At 42.3% G+C, this 25,993-nt stretch overlaps 1 protein-coding gene across 2 annotated transcripts in view; it reads left to right on the top strand.

Annotated features, from left to right (window-relative positions):
- BCO1 (beta-carotene oxygenase 1) overlaps positions 1–25,848 on the top strand; it is a 37,112-nt gene extending 11,264 nt beyond the window's left edge. For both annotated transcript variants that reach the window (XM_077288328.1, XM_077288329.1), the window contains exons 2-11: positions 8,523–8,651; positions 10,353–10,482; positions 12,623–12,770; positions 13,616–13,766; positions 15,520–15,740; positions 17,001–17,258; positions 18,654–18,759; positions 20,692–20,786; positions 22,458–22,569; positions 23,738–25,848. In XM_077288328.1, coding sequence (XP_077144443.1) covers positions 8,523–8,651; positions 10,353–10,482; positions 12,623–12,770; positions 13,616–13,766; positions 15,520–15,740; positions 17,001–17,258; positions 18,654–18,759; positions 20,692–20,786; positions 22,458–22,569; positions 23,738–23,892 — 1,505 coding nt within the window. In that variant the 3' untranslated portion in view covers positions 23,893–25,848. The remainder of the gene's footprint in view (positions 1–8,522; positions 8,652–10,352; positions 10,483–12,622; positions 12,771–13,615; positions 13,767–15,519; positions 15,741–17,000; positions 17,259–18,653; positions 18,760–20,691; positions 20,787–22,457; positions 22,570–23,737) is intronic.
- The last annotated feature ends 145 nt before the right edge of the window (positions 25,849–25,993 follow it).

Genomic DNA, 25,993 nt, shown 5'->3' with positions numbered 1-25,993 from the left:
ACCTGAAAAACTCTCCTGACCTGCTGGACATGAGAGTCCCAGTCATCAGAAAAAATCAGAATATCATCCAGATATATTATCATAAATTTATCCAGAAAATCGCGGAAAATATCATGCATAAAAGACTGGAAAACTGAAGGGGCATTAGAAAGACCAAAAGGCATGACCAAATACTCAAAGTGGCCCTCGGGCGTATTAAATGCGGTCTTCCACTCATCCCCCTGCCTGATCCGCACCAAATTATACGCCCCACGAAGATCAATTTTAGAGAACCACTTAGCACCCTCTATACGAGCAAACAAATCAGTAAGCAATGGCAATGGGTATTGATACTTAACAGTGATCTTATTCAGAAGCCGATAATCAATACATGGTCTCAAAGAGCCGTCTTTTTTTGAGACAAAGAAAAACCCAGCTCCCAAGGGAGAAGAAGATGGACGAATATGTCCCTTTTCCAAAGACTCCTTTATATATTCCCGCATAGCAGCATGTTCCGGCACAGACAAATTAAACAAACGACCCTTTGGATATTTACAACCCGGTATCAAATCTATGGCACAATCGCACTCACGGTGCGGAGGTAACGACCCAAGCTTGGGTTCGTCAAAGACGTCTTGATAATCAGAGAGGAACTCAGGGACTTCAGAGGGAATGGACGACGAAATAGAAACCAAAGGTACGTCCCCATGAATACCCTTACATCCCCAGCTCAACACAGACATTGCTCTCCAGTCCAAGACTGGATTGTGAGACTGCAACCATGGCAATCCCAGTACCAAATCGTCATGTAAATTATACAGCACCAGGAAACGAATAATCTCCTGGTGATCCGGATTGATACGCATGGTTACTTGTGTCCAGTATTGTGGTTTATTATTAGCCAATGGGGTGGAGTCAATCCCCTTCAGAGGAATAAGAGTCTCCAAAGGCTCTAAATCAAAACCACAACGATTGGCAAAGGACCAATCCATAAGACTCAGAGCGGCGCCAGAGTCAACATAGGCGTCCGTGGCAATGGATGACAAAGAGCAAATCAGGGTTACAGACAAAATAAACTTAGACTGAATGGTGCCAATGGAAACAGACTTATCAAGCTTCTTTGTACGCCTAGAGCATGCCGATATAACATGAGTAGAATCCCCACAATAGAAACACAATCCATTCTTCCGTCTAAAATTCTGTCGCTCGCTCCTGGACAGAATTCTATCACACTGCATACTTTCTGGCGTCTTTTCCATAGACACCGCCAGATGGTGCACCGGTTTGCGCTCCCGCAGACGCCTATCAATCTGAATAGCCATTGTCATGGACTCATTCAGACCTGCAGGCAAAGGGAACCCCACCATAACATCCTTAACGGCATCAGAGAGACCTTCTCTGAAAGTTGCCGCCAAGGCGCACTCATTCCACTGAGTAAGCACAGACCATTTACGGAATTTTTGGCAGAAAACTTCAGCTTCGTCTTGCCCCTGAGATAGTGCCATCAAAGTTTTTTCTGCCTGAAGTTCCAAATGAGGTTCCTCATAAAGCAAGCCCAAGGCCAGAAAAAACGCATCCACATCGCGTAACGCAGGATCCCCTGCTGGCAATGAGAAGGCCCAATCTTGAGGGTCACCCCTGAGCAAGGAAATCACAATCCTAACCTGCTGAGCAGGGTCTCCAGCTGAACGAGACTTCAGGGACAAATAAAGCTTACAATTATTTCGGAAATTCTGGAAGCTAGCTCTATTCCCTGTGAAGAACTCCGGCAAAGGAATTCTCGGCTCAGATACCGGAGCATGTACCACAAAATCTTGTAAATTTTGTACTTTCGTGATGAGATTATTCAAACCCGCAGTTACACTCTGGAGATCCATTATTGTCAGGTGAACACAGAGCATACAGAGATTAGGAGGAGAGAGAGAAAAAAGACTGCAGCAAGGCAGACTGGAGGAAAAAAAAAAAAAAAAATTCCAGCAGACTTCTTATAACTCTCCTTTCTCAACCTGGGTCTTTAACACTTTATCGGCCGGTCAAACTGTCATGATCTCTGCAGGCAGAGATCATAGCAAGCCTATAGAGGGACAAGCTCTCGGAAGATGGAACTATACTGACCATGAACTAAGCCTGCCGCGCAACTAGAAATAGCCAGGTAGCATTTCCTATTTATCGCTAGATGCCCAGCTCTGGCCTAAGACCTAAATAGCTAGCAGAGGGAAATATAAGACCTGGCTCACCTCTAGAGAAATATTCCAAAGAAGACAGTAGCCCCCCACATATAATGACGGTGAGTTCAGATGAAACAACAAACGCAGCAGGAAAATAGTCTTAGCAAATTTGAGGTCCGCTTACTAGATAGCAGAAGACAGATAGTATACTTTCATGGTCAGCAGAAAAACACTAACAAAACACCATCCAGAGATTACCTTAAACTCTGGCATTAACTCATAACGCCAGAGTAGCAATCCCTGATCAACGAGAGCTTTCCAGACACAGTAACAAAACTTCAGCTGTGAACTGGAACAAATAGGCAAAACAAAACATGGACAAAAGTCCAACTTATCTAGTAGTTGTCTAGAAGCAGGAACAAGCACTGAGAGGCATCAGATAACATTGTTGACCGGCAAGAAACCACCAGAGAAATGGGCTTAAATAGCGACACCCACTACTGATGGAATCAGGTGAAACAGGAAAGAGGATGACAAGTCCAATTCCACAAGCGGCCACCGGGGGAGCCCAGAATCCAAATTCACAACACTTCAGTGCCATCAGACGTACCATAGCCCCCCTTAGCGGTGGAGCATCTGTACTGCAACGACCAGGACTCTGGGGCGCTGCATATCTATCTGTGCCTGGACTACGACAAGGATTTGTGTCAAGTATCCTCAAGAATAACTGTGCTTCATAGACCTTCTGCTTGATTGCATTTTCCTCTGAAGTTTCCTATAGACTGCTAAGCTGCGTTTATTATTTGCACCAAGTGTTGTGGACTTGAGTTTCTCTCTGCACCTGTTTGAATCACCGTGTGATAATATAGACTTTACCACTTATAAAACTGTGTCCTGTAGTTGTCTTGTTCCACCACGCAAAGGGTCTCCTGAGTTATCCCCTATAATTATTACAATTATCCTATGTCTATATCCCTCATAGATAGCAGACAATGAGCTTGCAGCAAACAGCAACTTCAGAGTCACAATTAGACTAGTACAAACAATAGTCTGTGTTTCTTGACCAAGCAAAGAAAGACACATGCATTAAAAAGTCAATGTAATGATAATAACGAATGTCTCCTGGTCTACTGAATTTTTTGTCTGGACAATAAAGATTAAATGTCATCACAGGCTGCCGGAAAAAGTTTAGCACAGCGCTCTGCCCCTCATGGTGAATGAATGGTGCGTAGATTGAGCCTGGGACTGCAGCTCCATCCTAATGGGGATAAAAGTTCCCCTGTTCTGCAAATCGGTGTGGGTCTCAGAGGTCGGACCCCACCAATCAGTATCGGGAGGATGGGTGATAAAAGGGTTGTTCGGTTAAAACAAGTTAAGAGAACCACCAAAATCTCAACTCTGTTTTCTATCTGGGATTATAGAAGTAATCTCATTCTTGGCTCTAACACATTAGTTTCAGGTCACTGAGTAGCTTTCTAATTAAAGGGCTGGTCCACAGTGATTACAAATGTAGCAGTGTTTACCAGGGATGGTGTATGCCATACAGGAAAAGTTATATTACTATTTCATTTACCTATGGCATAGGCCTCCTGATAAAAGAATTACACAGGAGATTGACATCCAGGCTATTTAACTATATTTATGGCGTTTAAATAACTTTTAAGTGACATTTAAAGAGGGATTCGACTTTCCTAAAATTATTTTCAAATATCTCATTAAGAATTCTGCATAAATATGGTGGGTACCCCCATGTAGGAACCTCCTGTATCTGACTAGCTTACATTTTTCTGTTCTAACAGTGTATCACAACATTTTTCATTCCTAGGACCACAACAAAATATTAAGGGGTACTTACATGAAAATATCACCAAAACCACCATCATGAATAAATCACCAGAAGCAAGTTTTGGGTATTTGAGTAGTATTCTGCTCCAAAAGCTCCTTGTAAACACACCCTAATTTACACTGACTTTTTGGAGCAGAAACTGAGCAGAAACTGAGCAGAAACCTGGAAAATCCTCCTAACCTCAAAATGTTTAGTTTTGAGGATTTTTAAGTTTTAACATAGTCATGAAGCACGTTATGGATTGCTACATGTGTCCAAGTTCAGAACCACCATCAGTACATGAATGCAGGGCCAGAACCAATGTCAGTACATGAATGCAGCACCAGAATCACCATAAGTACATGGATGCAGCGCCAGAACCACCATCAGTACTTGGATGAAGCACCAGAACCACCATCATAGAATCATAGAATGTTAGAGTTGGAAGGGACCTCCAGGGTCATCATGTCCAACTCCCTGCTCAATGCAGTATTCACTAAACCACCTCATAGAGATGTCTTTCCAGCCTCTCTTTAAAGAATTCCATTTAAGAACTTGCCACTCATTGATCCTCACTATCAAAAAGCTTTTTCTAATACCTAATCTGTATCTTCTCCTTTTCAGTTTCATAACATTGCTTCTCGTGTTTCCATATGAAAATGAGAATAAGGATCCCTCTACACTGTCACATCCCTTCAGATATTTGTAGACAGCTAGTGATCTATTAGTATACCCAAGTCTTTTTCACACATGCTGTTGCTTAGTCTATTCCTCCAATTCCATAGACAATATTTTTGTTTTTCTTGCCCAGATGTAGATTCTTGCATTTCTCTCCGTTAAATACAATTCTATTAGTCACTGCCCATTGTTCAAGCTTATCTAGGTCCTTCTGAATCCATTCTCTGTCTTCTCAAGTGTTAGCTATCCCTCCTAGCTTTGCATCATCTGCAAATTTGATTAGTTTACCTTCAGTTCCTTTATCTAGATCATTTATAAAAATGTTGAACAACACTGGGACCAGGACAGAGCCTTGTGGTACCCCACTTGAAACACTTTTCCAATTGGATGTGCAACCACTTATTACCACTCTTTGAGTACGATCACTGAGCCATTTATGAATCCACCTAACCGTAGCCTTGTCAATCCCACACTTGGTAATTTTTTCAATAAGGATAGTATGTGAAACTTTATCAAATGCTTTGCTGAAGTTGAGATATACTATATCTACTGCATTTTCCTGATCCACCCAGTCAGTGATTCCATCATAGAAAGAAATTAGATTATTGTGGCATGACTTGTTTGCTACAAACCCATGCACCATCAGTATGAGTGCAGTGCCAGAACCACTGTCAGTACACGAATGCAGCACCAGAACCACAGTCAGTAAATGAATACAGTGACAGAACCACCGTGAGTACATGAATGCAGTGCCAGAACCACCGTCAATACATAAATGCAGTGGTAGAATCACCGTCAATACATAAATGCAGTGCTAGAATCACCATCAGTACATGAACTGCAGCACCAGAATCACCATCTGTACATGCAGCGAGAAAACCACCATCACTAAGAGTGGAGTGCCAGAACCACCGTCAGTACATGAATGTAGCGCCAGAACCGTCTGTTTGATTTTCATCTGCATGTCTGTCATTTTAACAAAAAAAAGAGCAGCATGCTGTGCTTTTTCTTCAGGCAAAAATGATGGGACCCCGGGCAGTGGCTCTGGCGAAAGTGTGAACCTAGCCTTATGTTATAGAATGGCTAAAAAAAAGTTTCTGGTACTTTAGAACACCCTAACCTTTAGTGCATTCAACAGAGATAATTAATTTTAAAGGGAATCTGTCTGCAGGTTTTTGCAGTGTAATCTGAGAGCAACATGAAGTTGGGTGAGACCATGATTCCAACAAGGTGTCACTTACTAAGTTGTGTTTTGCTGTTTCAATAAAATCAGTGTTTATCAGCAGTAGATTATCACTACAGGACTAGGTGTTTTGTGCCTTCTAGTCCAACCATGCCCCCCAGCACTGATTAGTAGCCCTTACAACATGGTGTTCTCATATTACAAAAACCTGCTGACAGATTCCCTTTAATGAAAACGGTGCAATGCCTCTTTTTTTGAGACTGAAGCTGCAGGTAAATTACGGTATCTCTTGCTGCCATGTTTTTTTACTGATTACAAATGAGCACTCAAGGTTCCAGTAGGAGGATACTCTTTATTGTAGAGGAACCCATTACAAATATTTCAAGTAACTGTTTTGCTGAGGTTGCAGTGAACCTGCAGCAAAACCAGATGTTAGATGAAGATTTTGCCAAGTATTTTTTTGCGCAATTGGAAAATAGGAAATATCTGCAAAATGAAGTAGAGATTTCATGGTAAATCTCATTTTCATTGCTCCCACTGTACTAGGATTCAATTTCACAAATGGAAAATCTGTGTGACAAATCCACAACTAATATACTACATGTGCACCCTTAGGCTATGTTCACACGCTGTGTTTTTGCAGCCTTTTTTTTTTCTTCTGCAGGCAAAACCTGCTCAAAGAAGCTGCTGTAAAAAGCATTTTTTTTTGCTGCGTTTTCGTTGTCTCTTGTGGATACTGATAAAATTTAGTACACCCCCCAAAAAAATTATGATGCGACTTCCTTAAGGTTTTTGCACCAAAAAAAGCAGCAAAACCTGATACCTGCATTTTTGCACTTACTCATTGGTGAAAAAAAACGCTAAAAAAAGCTGACATGCAGCAGTTTTCAAAAACGCAGTGTCATGATCCAGACCGGGTTTTGGGTCCTTTTTTCCCTTTTTCCCGGTCTGGTCATGTCAAGAGTTAACCTTTCTCAGCCTCTGTCTGGGTTCAGGTTGGCTATTTATCGTCGCTGCTTCCTGCAGTGCCAGTTATAGTTTTTGCCTAGTGCTGCTGTAGCAGACTCTGATTTCTCTTGCTGCATTTGCTGTCTGAACCCGTGTCTCAGTTTTCCCCTATTCCTGTCTTGACTCAGTGTTTCCCTTTAGTGTCCTGACTCCCTGGTTTTGACTTGGCTTGTATCCTGACCTGCTTCTGTCTTTTGTCTTATTCGCTCCTGATCGTTACTGGCTTCCTGGCTTGTCACTGGCCATAAGTTTGCTTTTTACTTTGGTTCAGCGCTACAGTCTAGGATTTGACCCGGCATGTTTTACTTTTCTGCTGCCATGTGTGGTAGCCTCACTGTTGCACTGCAGGCTAGTTCTGTTTAGGTGCAGTCCTGCTTCCACTCTACTGCCATCTAGTGGAGCCTGCTCCTACCTGCAGTGCAGCAGCGTGACACGCAGCAGGTTTCCAAATCAGCCAGGAAAAAAAACAATGTGTGTGCAGGAGATAGTCTTCTGGTACTGTAAAACTCAGTTTATAATTTTCATAAAAAAAGAAGTTAAAAAAAAGCAGCAAAAACGCAACGTGTGAACATAGCCTTAAAGAGATTTTATGTGATCAGAAAATGTTGGCTACCTCTTCCAGGAACAGCGCCACTAGTGTCCACGGGTTGTGTTTGGTATTGCAGGTCAGTATTCAAGTTGTAATACTGGACACTGCACATGTACATAAGTAATAAGTTCTGGGAAAACAAGCAGCCAAGATTTTTTCTAGCCTTAAATAACCCATTTAAAGGTAACATAAGGATGGTTTTGATCTTGGACCAATAGGTTATCTGTTCAACTGGATTAATGTGCTAATTGATTTGATATCAAAGAAATAAGACAACGCATAACTTCCATAAAAACCAACTACTAGTGTTTCACTCAGATTAGAAGTGACGTGCTATCATACTTAAAGGAATTATCCACTTTTGGTTATCCTTGTTGAGCATCTGATTTCTCTGATTTTCTGGAGAGGCATGAGAGGAATGATTTACAATAGTTCATGTCAATGCCAGGACCTCTGGGACCAAATATACCACGTCCCATGCTTTTTGTCAAACTATTACTTTCCCTTGAATTTCTAGGCGGGGTTTAAACCTGCCAATCCGTAGCGTTAAATAGCTGCTATTCTGCCACTGTTTGCCATTGTTCTCGGCAGCACATGCCCTGTTTACCCAGCACGGTGTGCTGCCGAGAACGAGGAATGATAAATTGGTCCGAGATCGGAATGCAGTGCAAGGACTGGTCGGCGGCTCTTCTGTCCTGAGGGTGGAAGCTTCATGTATTTCTATGCAGCTGTCACACTCGGGTGGGGAGAGCTGCCAGCCAGTCCGTGCACTGCGTTCCGATCTAGGTTCATTTTATATGGCCATCCGACTGCGCCCCTACACTTCCCAGGAATGCTCATTCATAATAATTGTACCCTAAAAGATTGCAAATCTGCCCAACAACAAACCAATAAATCTCCTGAACACTCATCAGTGAGGAATGATGTCTAAGATTTTAGGAAAGTCCAGTAACGTCCAAGGTATGTGTTTTAATCAGATTTTTCCAATCAGTGATATGTTTTAACGGCAGAGGAAGAACTTGCAGATTGCTCCAGTGCGACCGGTTGTGCTGTTCCGTAATAAAGGCCATTTCCTTCCTTTCTTTGGCGCAGGGTGTATACCAAAGTGGCTGAAGGGAACTCTGCTACGCAATGGTCCTGGAAAGCACGCCATTGGGGAAATGTCATATAACCACTGGTTTGATGGTCTCTCGCTATTGCACAGCTTCACGTTTAAAAATGGTAAGTACAATATCCAGAATCCAAAACTGGAAAATCAGAAAATGTCCACTGTTTCCCATGAAGAGTGTTGGTATGAGAAGATGAAGACTCACTGATGACCTGTCTAAATGATAGGGCAAGGAAATCGGGTAGGAATCGGTCAGGGAAAAGTGGCGATAGCCCCATACACAAAATTATGGTCCGGGCAAAATTTCCCCAACATGACCAAGCCACAATCTGGACTATGAATGGAGTAAAGATGTGTGATTCTCTAAAGTGCTGAAGATTGGGAAAGTCAGCTTGTGGCTACTGTATCTTCTCCTTTCTCATAGAAAAGGGAAGGCATTGACCTCGACCTATAGAGAATATGAGAAGGGGAAGAGGTCTCACTGACCTAAGGGTCAGTATATGACAAGTTTAGGGTGAGGTTTTTTGGTTTCCTAGTTGTGTGTCACGGATGTGTCAGAGGCTGCAGACCATTGGATCAGTCTGCAGAAGGTCTCAGTAGTTTGCTTTGCAGACAAGTGGCCATCTCCCCCAGTGCTAATGGCCACACCTCGACCTGAGTGTTGATATACTTCTTGCTTGCAAACGAGAGTGAAATTTCTAATTGCATTTCTCTGTTGAGGCTTCAAGCTGTAGCAGTCTGCTAGCCTCCTTTCTGGTGTTTGGAGGATGTCCATGTTTCTGAGTATTCTCAAGCTAAGTGTTCCCTTGTTTCGTTTGTTTATCCCAGTTGTCTTTAGCGGCAGTGAGCATTGACTAGCGCTCATCCTGTCCTCCCGGGTGCAGAGATTATTGCAAGAATCAGGCAGGGATTAGGTATCCTGCTCGGCGATAGGTGCGGACCCAATATAGGGACGATAGGACAGAGAGGTAGACGTTAGATCGTTTTAGGGGTCTCCACTCCCTCCTTCCCTAGTGTTTGGTTCCCCTTCCCTTATCCCTTTGTGTTGGACTTAGTCTGTCCTACACGACAGAACAGGAGAATCCTCTGGTGGGCCCCCGTGCAGGAGTAAGCCACTTACCCCCAACATGAGCAGTAGATTGCCCATACATTAATTCGCTATGTACAAATCATTCATTCAAGGAACAAGTTTATTATTATATAGAAGCAAATTTGTGGAAGAGGGTAATGGGATATTTACATGAAGCTGCACAGTGGGGCTTCCAAGTCAATGTTACAGGTGGGCCCTTGCCAGCCCAGTCCGACACTGGTGGTGAGGTTGTAATTTTGTCTATACATCTGTATAGTAAAGGGTTGGGCTAAAAAATCTTCTATTTCTATAAGTTAGATTTTAATGACCACTAAAAAAATGCTGATATTTGCTGTACAGTTCTGTGGTTGATGTGCCGAGGTGTCCATGTGTCCCGTGAGGCCTTACATACGCACATCTATTAATCAGCTATTTAAAACAGAATTTATTTTACCGTGTCTGCACTTTCAGTGTAACATACACATTACAAAATTTGCAGCAAATATCCTCATGTGTTGCATGCAGACTAGATGTGGATGTTGAGGCTATGTTTTCACAATGAGTTTTTGATTAGTTTTTTAAGCAGCATATTTTTTTTTTAAAGCCAGTAAGCTATTTGGGTGCAGAAATGTCACGTACCCAGTTCTGGCATTATTTGAACAATGGGGCACCATAAGACTATATACCAGAGTGAATCCAGGTTCTTAGTTCTTCCTTTTACGAGATGTTCTTTGTTAATTGCCAGGCGAAGTGTACTACAGAAGTAAATTCCTCCGCAGCGACACCTATAATTCCAATATAGAGGCCAACAGAATAGTCGTGTCAGAATTCGGCACAATGGCTTATCCGGACCCCTGCAAAAACATCTTCTCCAAGTAAGTTTCAGTCTGATGTCGTCTTTAGTAGGAATATAGTAGCTTATGTTTTAACACTTATTTTTCAAATTCCCAACAGCTGCCTGTACAACCTTAAAGAGAACTGTCACAATGTTTTTGTTAACCCACTTGAGAGCAGCATGATGTAGAGACAAAGACCCTGATTCCAGCGATGTATCACTTACTGGGCTGCTTGCTGTAGTTTTGATAAAATCAGTTTTTTTCCGCAGTTCTCTGAATGGCTGAGCTCTGTATAACCCCGCCCACGCCACTGATTGGCTGCTTTCTGTGTACACTATGCATAGGCAAAAAGCTGCCAATCAGTGGTGGGGGCGAGGTTATACAAAGCTTATGAATATTGAGGACTACATGGCAGCTGGCTCATTAGTCCTCTAGTAATAACTTCCAGCTGATAAAATTGTGCATTTAGAAAAACTGAAGCAAGCAGCCCAGTAAGTGACATAGCTGGAATCAGGGTCTCTGTCTCTACTTTAAGTTAAGTGGCAAAAAAGTTGTGATAGATTCCCTTTGAAACAAACTATGAAAAGCAGATGGCAGACTGTTGTAAAACAGTCCATTACCTGTTGTCGGGTGGAATGAGAGCTACTATATATCAGGGTAGACAAGGATTAAACAAAATACATTATGAACATGAGCTGTGCTGTTAAGGGATCTGGACACCTTTGCACAGAATTCTTTTAATTGTTTTTTTTTCCGCTTTCTAAATGCAAATATAAAAAAGATGTAAATTTTCTTCCGAAAACTTTTTGGCTTACAAATACTGATGTAAAATACTGACCAAATACTGAGCATGTGAACATGGCCTTAAAGAAAGCAGCACAGAGAGGAAGGGGGTTGTTTACTGATATACAGTGAAAAGAGCATATCAAGACCATAGACATGACTTGTGCTGATACATGAAAGCCAGTGAATACATATACCGTCACATTGGGTGAGGGAGAAGCAAAGTGCACAACAACGGGGAGAGGGAAGGCTAGCCCAAACACTAGGGAAGGGGGTGGTGGAGACCCCTAGGCAGATCTAACAACACTCTGTCTGCCCTAAACGTCCTTAAATAGGTTTCGCACCTATCGCCGAGCAGGAAGCCTGATCCTAGCAATAGGCCCTGGCTAGGGAGGGGATGGGGTCTGCGCTAGTCAGTCCCGACTACAACAAAAGACAAAGAGGTTGAACAAATGAGGGGATACACTTAGCTTGAGAAGACCACTGAGATACCACAAATTTGGCCAAAAAATGTGAGCCCATCCACCAAACATCAAGGTAATCTCAAATCGGATGGGTACCTGACCTGTCTGCCTAGTGTGAACACTTACCTCTGGCTAATAACATGGTAAAGCCTGCATTTATAGGAAGGTCGGACGTTTGGTGAATGGGCTCACAATTTTTGGCCAAATCTTGTGCTAAGCATCTCATGTGTTTTTTCATAGATTTCACAAGCCATTATGCTATTCACATTTCATGTATCACACATTTCCTTGCTTTAGTACAGTAAAATTGAGTGCAGCCATTGATCTATTTGCTATGTAAGTCCTTTTTTGGTTATGCACCAGTTCAGACTTAGATTGCTGTTCAGTCAGTTTTCCTATATTTACTAAGTACTTCCAACCAGACAGAGGGAAATTGAACTAACACCAGCACCCTGCTGTAGAGACTGAATGTATTTAAACCTTCAGCAAAGGTGTGCTAATTAGCAGCAGGAGGTACTGGAGACAACTGTTCGGGTCCTAGAGGGTGAAAGATATCGCTCCATCACAAAGATGCAAAAATCAAGAAGGTACTTGTAAAGCTAATCGCAATGACCTTTTACAGCCGGATCTAGGATGACTGTGTCACACCCGTGACATATACACTCTGGCTATATAAAGACCTCATATCCAGCCTGAATTACAGGGAGAGACACTCCCACAACAGAAAATCGAAAGCTTGGTAACCACTAACATGTAAAAATAATATTTTCCTTGCCAGAGGCGTCCATGGTCTCTGTGGGTGCAAACATCACACCTCTACACTACAGGCACATGACCAATTATTTTTTATAGCTGTAATTGGTTTTATAAATGTTGGCATGATTCGGGTAGTGTAAAGCCTTTATTTTGAATGTGTTATACCTTTATTACAGGGCATTCACTTACCTGTCACATGTAGTACCCGAGTTCACTGATAACTGCCTAATTAACATTATAAAGTTTGGTGATGATTATTATGCTTCCTCGGAAACAAACTTTATCAGAAAGATTGATCCTGAGTCACTGGACACACTAGAAAAGGTAGGACTTTTGCTCTCCTACATATCAATAAGGACAAACTTATTACTAAAAGAAAGTGAATCTCTTTGCACAAGTTTTCTGTTATGGGCACACATTTTAGCATCATCTGATTCATTCCCAATATTCACGAAGTTACTCCAGCAAATGGGGCCCACTGGAGGATTCTACTGTTTTCCTGTGGGCCACAGTCCGAGCTGTTCACCTCTTCACATTGTAACCCAAAATTACGTATAGGTGTGTAGAGGGGCTCAGGAGTCAGGGTATTGTCAGCATATGTGTCTCACAGCAGCAGCCGGAGCTGAGCTCCGATCGCTGCTGTTAAAAATTGAAATGCCAATGGCAGCTAAAGAAAGCAAGTGCCAAAATTGCACGCCCCGACTCCCATCGGCCACCCAAGACAAGATCGCGGGGCACTGATGATCTACATTGGCAGCCGGGGTGAAGGCCCCCCATTACTGCCATCTTGGTACTCCTGTGAAGCTCAGCCATAGGTTGTGATCCACAGGAGACAGCGATTTCACTATATACTGCAATACTGTTCTACTAAAAATGTTACGGACCTCAGAAATTAGTGAGTTAAAAAAAAGATATATATATATATATATATATAATTGCCATCTATGGCCCCATCAGGGGTTCGTCTTAATGCAATGTGAATAGGGCCTAAGTCTGTATCCCTAAACACTTTATTTCAGGAAATATTTTATATGGTGTAGGGGCGTCAATAACATTGCCCAAAATTGTATATACATTTTTATTTCCTAATGCAGTTACCAGTTCCCTATTGTGGCCGTAATAAACAGGCTATAATCCTATATACATTCTTGGCTTTTTTTTTTTTACAGGTGGATTATTTGAAGTATTTGACAATCAATTTAGCAACTTCTCACCCCCACTATGACAATGAAGGGAACACGTTAAATATGGGGACGTCTATTGGTGACAAAGGGAAAACAAAGTACATGATTTTTAAAGTTCCATCAAAAACAACGGCAGGTAAGACAGAAAAATAAATATTACTTGAGCTGAAGTCATATAACGTTCCGACTTATTCGAAGGCCTCATACAAACGGATCTTTATCCACAGTTTGGTATTTTAAGTGATACCTAAATCTTGAAAACTGTTAAGATTAAATTGCAAGGGATATTTTACAAAAATTGCATAACTTTATTTATTAAAAAATAGGAAACCCCTTTAAAAGGAGTTGTCCACAACTTTGTTTTTTACTATGGGCCTAAAAACGAATAGGCTGGCAGTTGCTATTAGAGGCACCTATGTAGCTGTTCTATTCGGCCCCGGCTCAGATCAGTCACTGACCGGCAATTCAGCTGCTCAACGTCAACATTATTATTATTATTTATTGTTATAGCGCCATTTATTCCATGGCGCTTTACATGTGAGGGGTATACATAATAAAAACAAGTACAATAATCTTAAACAATACAAGTCATAACTGGTACAGGAGGAGTGAGGACCCTGCCCGCGAGGGCTCACAATCTACAAGGGATGGGTGAGAATACAGTAGGTGAGGATAGAGCTGGTCGTGCAGCGGTCTGGTCGATCGGTGGTTACTGCAGGTTGTAGGCTTGTCGGAAGAGGTGGGTCTTCAGGCTCTTTTGAAGGTTTCGATAGTAGGCGAGAGTCTGATATGTTGTGGTAGAGGGTTCCAGAGTAGAGGTGATACGCGAGAGAAATCTTGTATACGATTGTGGGAGGAGGAGATAAGAGGGGAGTAGAGAAGGAGATCTTGTGAGGATCGGAGGTTGCGTGTAGGTAAGTACCGGGAGACGAGGTCACAGATGTATGGAGGAGACAGGTTGTGGATGGCTTTGTACGTCATGGTTAGGGTTTTGTAGTGGAGTCTCTGGGAAATGGGGAGCCAGTGAAGGGATTGACAGAGGGGAGAGGCCGGGGAATAGCGGGGGACAGGTGGATTAGTCGGGCAGCAGAGTTTAGAATAGATTGGAGGGGTGCGAGAGTGTTAGAGGGGAGGCCACAGAGCAGGAGGTTGCAGTAGTCAAGGCGAGAGATGATGAGGGCATGGACTAGGGTTTTTGCAGATTCTTGGTTGAGCATGTCTTCCTCTTCCACTCTGCTCTGTCGACTTTGCGTGACTGTTGACATCATGCTGCTTGACTGGTGGCTTCCTGCAGTTAGGCAGTGGGGAGCCAGCTATCAATCAGCATGATGTCGACAGTCACGCCCCGTCAACAGAGCAGAGTGGAAAAGGAGCCTTCGCTCTGTCGACGTGATGTCAGCAGAATCCGTTGAATCGCCGGCAGAAGCGGTCTGTCACTGCTCACTGGCGGCAGAGATCTGGGCCTAGGGCAATAAGCAGGTAGTTAGGTCTTAGGCCCGTGAGTAAAACACGTAAACAGTCATAGATAACCCTTTTAAGCCTCCTCAGGTCCAGCACTAAGTCTCAACCGCTGCTCCCAGTGTTTATTAGTTTCTGCAGCGCGGACATCACTTTGACAGCTCTGCATGCAAAGACCTCATTGACATTGGCTGAGTTGACGGCACGAGCCGCTGAACTTACTGATTGGCTGCAGCGCTGTCACAGGGATGTCAGTGCTGCAGACAACAACAAACACCGGGATCAGCGGCATAGACTCAGCGCTGGACCCAGACAGGGTCCATATAGTGCAGTTTTTTAGGGTTTTTTCAGAAACTCCAAAACATCGTTAATATAATGAATTTTTCTGCCCTCATCATGCTGTATGTCAATATAAGATAATCATTTCCCAGATAATGATAAGACGAAGTCGCCGCTGAAAAGTGCTGAGGTTCTGTGCTCCATTCCTGCACATCACCTTTTAAGCCCGAGTTACTACCACAGTTTTGGAATGACAGAAAATTACGTCATCTTAATAGAGATGCCTTTAAAGCTGGAAATCCTAAAATTGGCAACTGCATATTTTCGTGGAGTTAACTGGGCTTCATGCATCAGCTTCCACAGTGATGAGAAGGTACGTTCTCCCAATACGAAAGATCTACTTAGAATTCTGCTTATCAGAAAATAAAAAAATATATAAATTTATTAGCATATTGTAAATAATTTGCAAACGCCTGTCATGTGCACGATGTGTATGGTATGATCGGCCAAATATGGCTGATTTGCCCCTGTGTTTTCACTATTTTATTACAGCTGTTAACCCTTTTTTTTTGCTTTTTTCGTAACTCCATCATATGGGTCTAGAGATGTTTTACACTTGTATGGGTGTGCGTGATGCGATTTGCAGAGCCACTAACAGAACGCTGCCATTTCTGACACTTTATGACCGCCACACTGAGAGCCCCGCTGCCAGGAGGAAATTAACTTTATTCCACCTGCAAGCTTGGGCTTATAGTCATAGAGTTGGACCCGTGAGGCTTCAGTCACTGCTCAGTGCATAGTCAGCGGCGGCTGTAACCATGCCCCAACATTGACTAACAGCCGGCTCTAATGCTGAGCTGGCTGTCAGTCAGTGTTGGGGTGTGGTTTCAATCATCGCTCACTATTTACAGGGGCTCTCAGTACGGGCGCCAAGCGGCTTCAGAACATTATTAACCTGAAGATTAACCCCATATCTGCAGGCTAATAGCATTTTTTTACATCACAAGTCTGATCCACAAAATCGGATCAGATTAGGACCTGCTCGGAGTCACACAGATCTCACTCTCACATCCATGTTTTTAACAGATGTTTGAATATATCCATTCCACTCTATGAGTCTGATAAGTTGGACAATACTATGACGTGTCAAACGGAGGTTTGAACGCAGCCTTACACTAAGGGGGTTGCATGCAACAACACGCACACATACAATTTTACGCACCCCTAATAGGATATCAGCAGCAGCTGCAATCCCAATAATCCAAATTACATTGTGTGATATCATCGATGGCTCCAATTTTATACAGTAAAAAGGACATTTCTCTAAATGACAATACTCTGATGGCTGGGAAATCCATTTTCGGTCAGATTATTTCGGTTCATAATTCCCGGACATACAGAACGTACAGCCTCATTTGCCGCCGCCAGACTGGCCATGAATCTGGACCATGAAATCCATACTCGTACATCCATACTGCCTATAAGGAATCTGGCCTGTCTCCCCGCCTTCATATCGGCCATTTCTGTTGCATGTACTCCCATATTTTGCACATACATACTACATCTTGTAGCGTTTCTAAGGCTATGTTCACACATGTCATAAATATTGCTTTCTTGTTCAATGCTTTTTTAGACGTGGTTCCACATAGTGGATAAAAGGACCAAGAAGCCCGTTGCGGAGAAGTTTTACAGTGACGCATTGGTGTGTTACCATCACATTAATGCATATGAAGAAGACGGCCATGTTGTGTTTGATATTATTGCTTACAAGGACAATAGTTTATATGAAATGTTTTACATGGCCAATTTAAGGAGAGACCTCTCTCAGGAGACCAGAGTAACCTCGGCCCCAACCTACACGCGGTTTGTGGTCCCCCTACAGTATGACAAGGTCAGTGTATACAGGTCTCACAGAAAACACAAATCTATTATATATTATATATATATATATAATTATTATAACACAAGTCTTGTCGCTCACTACGGCAGATTAGTGTCAACAGCTGCTACTCAGTCACTATAATCTGGCATATTAGGCCTCATCTGGCACATTAGGCCTCATTTATCAGAGCTGCCTAAAGGAAAAAGTCTTTGTTGCCCATAGCAACCAATCAGAGCCCAGCTTCCATTTTGAAAACATTCAGACGCCCATGTTTTTTTACAGAAAAAAATACATACCTATTCTAGTCTATGGGACTGTTTATACATCCGTGTTTCTTGGCGGGAAGGACTGAGCGTCTGCTAAATAAAATAAAAAACAAAGAAAATGTCTGATTTTGGTCAAGTCAGTGCTGCACATTGAAGTCTATGGGTCCATGAAAATCACCGGAATCCTCAAACTTTTCGCTTTTCACTGACTGTTTGCGTAACTCCTTCAGGACTGGCCAATTTTTCGGTTTAACACTCATTTTTTCCTCCCCTTCCATCGACATACCTGTTTTTTTTTGTGGGATGAGTTGTAATTTTGAATGGCAATTTACCATATCACGTGCTAAATAGAAGGAAAGAAAAAATTCTATATGGGGTAAAATTATGACAAAACTGTAATTCCACCATTATTTTTCAGTTTTTTTCTTTACAGCCTTCATTCAATGTGCAGTAAAAATATCTTAGAAACTTGATTCTCCAGATCAGTGCAATTATGAAGCTACCAATCTCAAGTTTAAAAAAAAAAAATCAATCAATTTTTTTGACCATTTTTTTCTCATTTTTATACTTTTATAATTTTTTTTCTATTGTTTTAAAACAATTTCTTTTTGATTTTTTTTTTGCCTGCCCTTTAGTTCCCATAGGGATAGGTTGTGTGGGGATCGAAGGGATGCATGAGAACACCAATGATAGCGGTTTTTAAATGCCGCTGTCAACAGCAATTGAGGCCATCTCTGATTGCAGATGTTGGGTACGGTGCAGGCTCAGATCCTGAGCTTGCTCCATACATGTGCACCCTGACTGTGATGTACAGGTAGGTTGTGTGGGGGGGGGATTGTAAAGGGTTTGAGTTAAAAACATCAATCTAAAAAAAAAAAAAAAATCACGTCTCATATAAATACACCCCAAGTCTTCATATTTGCCAGGATTGTTTCCAAAACCGGGACATTCCAATTTGTGATAGTTGGCATTAACGTTTTAACAAGCAATCCAAGATATGGGGGATTAGCTAAAAATTGCAATAAGCAGTGCATTGCAAAAATTGCTTGTGCCTGCACGCACTGTCCAACAATCCCCATTTATGAGGATGAGAATAGCCCCTTAATGTACATTTAATGTATGTATTATCGTTTCATAGAAAGCTGAAGTGGGAGTTAACCTAGTAAAGATTCCTACGACGACAGCAACAGCGATGAAAGACAAAAATGGCGAGATACGCTGCCAGCCCGAGATTTTTTGTGAAGGTATGTCAGATAGTTACGTTGTCTCTTCTCTAAGCCCCGGTAGGAGAGATCGCTGCCGGCCAAAACTATCAGGCTAACCAATATTCAGCCAACTATTGTGTATGGGGCCCCCTAAGGTGAAGAATGGTTCTCTCATCCGAGAAAATCAGTCTGATTGCGCTAATCGCACCCTGATCAAAGTCTGATCAGAATGTGATCCGATATTCTCGGATGTGGAGAAGAACATTTTTTGTTCCATCTTCTCTATTCGGTCAGTCCAATTTCATTTTTTTCAATGGATATAAAGATATGAATGGCTGAGAGCGATCGGAATCAGATGAAACTAGTGCATGTCGCGTCATTTTTTTTTTTTTCTCGGACCAAGGAAAAATAATCGGACATGTGCACGGCCCCATAGAATAACGTGGGGATGAGTGCTATCCATCAAAACGATGGACAGCACTCATCCGATTTTTACGGTCGTGTGCACGAGCCCTAAGGCATCAGTGATCTCCTGATGAAATCAGCAGGGCTATTAGGAGATCTTAACTTTCTTATTGTCTATCTAGGCAATAATTAGATAATCAGCTTGGTCTAAGGCTTCTTTCACACTTCAGTCTTTTGGCGTCAGTTTGAAACCGCCATTTTTGTCAAATAGCAGATGCGCCTTTTTTTGGCGGATCTGCTATTTTCCCATAGACATGCATTAGCGACGGATTGTGGCGGATGGTCGTCCGTTCCATCCGACGGATCCGTTGAGATTTGGCGGACGTCATCTAGACATTGACGGACATTATAACGTTTTTTGTCTGCGCCGAAATGGCGGTTCACGACGGATCCGTCGCGTCCGCCATTCCATAGAATGGCCACCTATGGGCGACGGATCCGTCGCGATCATAATTTCGGCGGATCCGTCGCCCCAATCCGCTTTTTCAATTGTGCATGCTCCAAAAAGTAGATACTTTTCCCAGACAACCCCCAAGTAAGGAATCCGTCAAAAAAACTGATCCGTTAGAACCGTTTTCTCAACAATTGTGACGGATCCGTCGATCCGTCACTATGTCGGAGCAGACTGACGCCAAACAACTGAAGTGTGAAAGAAGCCTAAGGGTACCGTTACACACAGACAGCTCTCCAGCGACCAACGATGCCGAAGTCCCCGGGTAACCAGGGTAAACATCGGGTTACTAAGCGCAGGGCCGCGCTTAGTAACCCGATGTTTACCCTGGTTACCATCGTAAATGTAAAGAAAAACAACACTACATACTCACATTCCGGTGTCCGTCAGGTCCCTCGCCGTCTGCTTCCCGCACTGACTGAGTGCCGGCCGTAAAGTGAAAGCAGAGCACAGCGGTGACATCACCGCTGTGCTCTGCTTTTACTTTCCGGCCGGCAGTCAGTGCGGGAAGCAGACGGCTAGGGACCTGACGGACACCGGAATGTGAGTATGTACGTTTTTTTTTTACATTTACGATGGTAACCAGGGTAAACATCGGGTTACTAAGCGCGGCCCTGCGCTTAGTAACCCGATGTTTACCCTGGTTACAAGCGAACGCATCGCTGGATCGGTGTCACACACACCGATCCAGCGATGACAGCGGGAGATCCAGCGACGAAATAAAGTCCCAAACGATCTGCTACGACGTACGATTCTCAGCGGGGTCCCTGATCGCTGCTGCGTGTCAGACACAGCGATATCGTATGGATATCGCTGGAACGTCACGGATCGTACCGTTGTAGCGACAAAAGTGCCACTGTGAGACGGTACCCTAAGACTTTCCTTATCTCACAGGTCAGGATCTGATCCAGTATTTGGCAATAGGTATAAGACTCTTAACATGGAGCTGAAATCTGCTTGTGTGCACGGACACTCAAGCAATAATGTTAAATTAAAGGACAGTCACTCGATTTTTGCTGTTTCATTAATTATGCAATTATTTTTTACATTTCCAGGAATTGAATTACCAAGAATTAACTACGACTACAACGGCAAGAAGCACAGATATGTTTACGCTTCACATGTTGAATGGCGCCCAATACCAACCAAGGTAAAGCTTTTTACCATCATACATTATAAATGTAGTGTGTACCTGTGGCTGCAGATTGCAAAATCAGCGCACTGAATGCATTCTGAGGCCACGTTCACACGTTCAGTATTCGGTCAGTATTTTCCATCAGTATTTGTAAGCCAATACCAGGAGTGGGTGATAAATACAGAAGTGGTGAAGTGTTTCTATTATACTTTTCCACTTCTGATTTTAGCTTACAAATACTGATGTAAAATACTGACCAAATACTGAACGTGTGAACTTAATCATGAGTCTGTATTTTAAAGTGAATTTGTTTTTAGATGCAGTCAAATTGTGTCTTTATGGCAACTGCTGCTGCAAAAACAACACACAATTATTTTCGTGAAATCATTATTTCATGGAAATAAATATTTTTTATGACATCTGCATGATATCTGCCATTTATAAAAATAGGAGAAACCGGAGCATAATATATAGAAAAGTACTTTATTGATACAAAAAATTAAAACCAACAACAGTAATATATAGAGGTGTAGCATAATTACCATGATATACATATACAGGGGAAAACCCACCCCTCTAAGATCCCCATAATATACAAAAATCCTGGGAGGGAAAAGGAAGTAAAGAAGGTCCCTTCCATACAGTACAATATCTCCTGGTGTAGTATTCAGCTGAAAACCGGTAACCAACAAGATCGATATATAAATAAATAATGGGTCAGCCTAATATAACTTACCAAGGCACAGGAGGGGAGATAGAGGAGTGGGGTCCCGCCAAGATACCAGCCCCGACACGTGTTTCGCGGCTCAAAAACGCCGCTTTTTCAAGGAAGTGCTAGCTGCAGGGAGGTTAGTGAACACAGTGTCCGTGTGTGTTCACTAACCTCCCTGCAGCTCATAAATATGTCTGAATAAATTGCATGGTTCATCACCGGTGAGTGCGCTTTTACTTTTTTCTATGTTTGGTTTTTCATATGAACTGTTTTAAAAGCAGCACCCAGGTGGAACCTCCATTCCTTTGACGAAAAGGCAATATACGGTATTATTGCAAAATGGAAATTAGAGGCATAAGGGTCTAACTAATTACGGTGGTGCGGATGTGATATTTCTTTCATAATTGGGCTTCATATCCTTGTGAAGGGTGCGTGAGAGGAGGAAATATTACATTGGAGATAGGATGATACTGTTAAAGAGGGGCATTCATGTATTGATGGTGTTTCTGGTGCTGTAATCATGTACGGACAGTGTTTCTGGTGCTGCATTCATGTACTGACGATGGTTCTGGATCTTTAAGTTGGATGTGATAATGTGGAGAGTGTCCTTGATTTGATAATACCAAATGAGGGTGAAGTGGGAACCCTTGCATGTAATTATGCTGTATATTGTCACTATTACTGTAGGGAGGGGGCATGGTTGTAGCTCACTCCCATCTCTTGGAGTCAAATGTGGCTCTAAAGTAAGAAAGATTGGAAACCGCTGCCTTAGATGACGGGTCACTGCAGGCTTCGTGTCTGACATGTATAGAGCATGTTTATACAAAGCGCCTTTGGTACTCGAAGCGCCTTCGGCCCCCGCATGTGCTGAGGTTCCCCTGCTATTGCTATTCTTTGTCTTGATTTCATGTTTTTATTTTTATTCTTAAAACTATATGTGTTAATTCCTTTTTTTTCTTTGTTTTATTGCATAGATAGTGAAATTTAACACAGTGACAAAGGAAATGTTGTCATGGACCGATGACATGTGTTGGCCTGCAGAGCCGTTGTTTGTGCCACACCCTGATGGCAAGGAAGAGGATGATGGTAAGTGTCACTGACTTACTTTCATAAATTCTACCTATTTACTGGATCGGTGAAATAGTTAGAACTGTGTCGATGTGACGCTAGTTACGGACAAGACACAATGCTGGGTCCTCAAGAGGTCCGAGGTGAAAAGCCAGGAGGGTACATCAGAAACAGAGGGGTGAGACAAAGGCATAATGAGGTCAGAGTCCGGGGTCAGAATTCCAAGAAGGTAGCAGATCACGAAAAAAGGGCTAGGCAAACACAAGGTCCAGTAACAAAGATCAGAATACAAGACAAAGAGCACAGAGCAAAGGCACACCTCTTGATCAATGCTACAATTAGCAGTAATCTAAAGCGGAGAGGTGGCTAAATAGCCAGGTAATTACTCCAAACAGGAAACACATGGATGAAGCCTTGACACGCTCTGGTCCTGATTGGACGGCTAAACTGTCACTCAAGACACTGACAGCTCAGCAAACCCCAGCATCCGATTGGACGGTTGATCTGTCCATCACCATACTGATAGCTCAGCATGCCCCTGTCCTAGATTAGACAGCAGAACTGTCAATCACTGTGTCCAGACAACCTGCTAGGCAGAATCGTGACAATGGGACCCCAAGCAATCACCATAATGGGAGACTCATATGCTCATTCTCCACTGGCCAGGAAGATTTGAAAGGATCGACTGGTCTATTGCAATGAAGACATCCAGCAATCTGATACTTTTGTCAGTGCTTGTAATAGCGTGGAGCTATTTTTTTCAACTAGGGGAGAACAGCTGACATGAGTCCCCCATCCCGGCCATTGGTTGGGGTCTCAGTAAAGATCAACTGTAGCGATAGAAGACTGAGCCAGTGATTATAGCTTCATTGTTATTTTACAACATTCTCTGCTTTTGTCCATTTATTTTTTGAAGTCGTACAACCAAATTAATATGCAAAGTTTCTAGAGATGAGCAAAAAGATTTGCAGTGCCTCCCTCCAAGGCAGAGGGACCAGGGCAGGGTGGCGCAACAACTGCTAAGAGCTAAATGAGCTAATGAGAAGAGGAATCCACGGAGAGGCAGAACTATCTTAGCTGACATCATTTCATAGTTCCTCCTAGCTCCTACACTTTTAATTTACATTCATTTTGATAACCCCTCCTCTTGTCTGTACTAATTAGATCCTGTATGTTATATTTGCAGGAATTATATTGTCTACCATTGTATCTTCTGATCCTAAGAAATCCTCGTTCTTACTTATTTTGGATGCCAAGACCTTCAAAGAAGTGGGACGTGCCAGTGTCAATGCGGATGTTCACCTGGACCTGCATGGCATCTTTATCCCAGACAATAACTGAGCTACAACCTGAAGGGGTGGACACATATGGGACCGATATATTAGACTTTACAAACTTTTACAGGACGTAGAGGACATTGTGATTCAATCTAGAAGACTCTCCAACTGTTGCAAAACTGCAGACTTTCTTTTACCCGCTGGAGACCTATTCTCAATTTATGCAACCTTCAGGAAGCCTTTCATCAGGGCATCAGTATTTTGTCCTATCACATCTGAACAATTTCACCCACTAAATTATGCCTCAAAATATTTACCATGGGGCTAGAAAATAGCTTACTACACATCCCCCCACTCTACAAAATTTCTTAGGAATCATGAAGTTTCCTCCAACGTGACTCCATAAGGTAACCATACACGTTAGACAGCTGTAGCCTTGTTTGTGACTCCACAAGGTGGCCATACATCTAAGACAGCTGTAGCCTTGTTTGTGACTCCATAAGGTGACCATACACCCTAGACAGCTGAAGCCTTGTTTGTAACTCCATAAGGTGACCATACACTTTAGACAGCTGTAGTCTTGTTTGTAACTCCATAAGGTGACCATACACCCTAGACAGCTGTAGCCTTGTTTGTAACTCCATAAGGTGGCCATACACTTTAGACAGCTGTAGTCTTGTTTGTGACTCCATAAGGTGACCATACACCTTAGACAGCTGTAGCCTTGATTGTGACTCCATAAGGTGGCCATACACCTTAGACAGCTGTAGCCATTTTTGTGACTTCGTGAAGTGGCCATACACTTTAGACTGCTGTAGCCTTGTTTGTCTGACAACTTTTCCCTCCGCACGCCTCTGTACATGTGCACACAAAACTCAGAAGAGCGTGCATGAATTCTCAGTGAGGAGAGAAGACAGAAGCCTCCATAAGTGGCTTTCCTTCCACAAGAAAAAAAGGATTATGCATGCTGAAATTTAACCCAATCCAATATCTACCATCATGGGAGAGTCAGGAAGCCAGCAAGGCAGGCCACAAAATCAGCAACATAGATGGTTTCTTGGAGAAACCTGTCACCACAGTCCAGTTTTTCTTTTTTTTTTTTGCTTATAATGCTTTTAACGTTTACAAAATAAAGTCTTTGCTATGAAAACAATACTTCCGAAAAAAATAAATGAGGCCTAACATCATCCACATATTACCGATTTTCACTTTAAAGAGAAATTCTACATCTGAAAAATTCTACAACATTCATGACAATTTTTGTAAAGAAACATTTGCTTCTTGATGCATGACATTACTTACCTACCTCCAATAATTTGCATGCCAGGATGCATTGCCTGGCTTATAAGACTCCTTACTCCAGTTGACGGTCTCCAGCCTTCATTACAGACTGCACAGACCTGAATAAGGCCGCTGATGGAGGAAGATGTGACCAGCCCTGTCCATCGGCCTCGTCCAATCAAACCAGAATTTTGAAATCCGCTTTGTATATAATATATGGGCAAAAGACATAAACAGAAACTAAAATATGTCAAAAGCAATAAGTAACGAAAAGCACTTAAATTATACTTCAAATTTAATATATTCACCTGCCCTATTGGTCTAATCTTTGATTTCTTTAGTACAATGTGACCATTTTTTATTTCTTCTTTATCAGTCATGATATTGCATCTTACGCCTTATCATGTCTTGTTTAGTTATATGTATCTTGTTGCTTAGCACTTAGAATCCTAATAAATGTTGCACAATGTCTATGTCTGGTAGTAAGATACCCAATGTGCCTCTTTATTAGGGAATAATAGGCTGTACAGTATATATATAATATATTGTCTGTCAGACGACCTGATGATTAAGAGAAGACCACCCAGCTACCAGTCTGCTGGTGGTCTAGGGCCTGCAAATACTGTGAATCTGGGATAATAATAATATAATCAATTGTATTTATTTAATGTATTTAATAATACAATTATTGTGAATTGTAATGATTTAATAAATATATGGATATCATATAAAAAAAAAATATATGTGTATAAAGCTTGTGGCCCCTCACATACACATTACACAGTGGCCGTGCCCATCGGTGGTCTCCGTTACCCACAGATTAATATGGATTTAATTTAACAGCAACTATTTATGATACCATTATAGTCTATGGAGGACGGATG

Source organism: Ranitomeya variabilis, chromosome 2, assembly GCF_051348905.1.
Source record: "Ranitomeya variabilis isolate aRanVar5 chromosome 2, aRanVar5.hap1, whole genome shotgun sequence".
NCBI lineage: Eukaryota > Metazoa > Chordata > Amphibia > Anura > Dendrobatidae > Ranitomeya > Ranitomeya variabilis.
The sequence above is the reverse complement of the archived record's forward strand: the minus strand, read 5'-3'. Positions and strand labels throughout refer to the sequence as shown.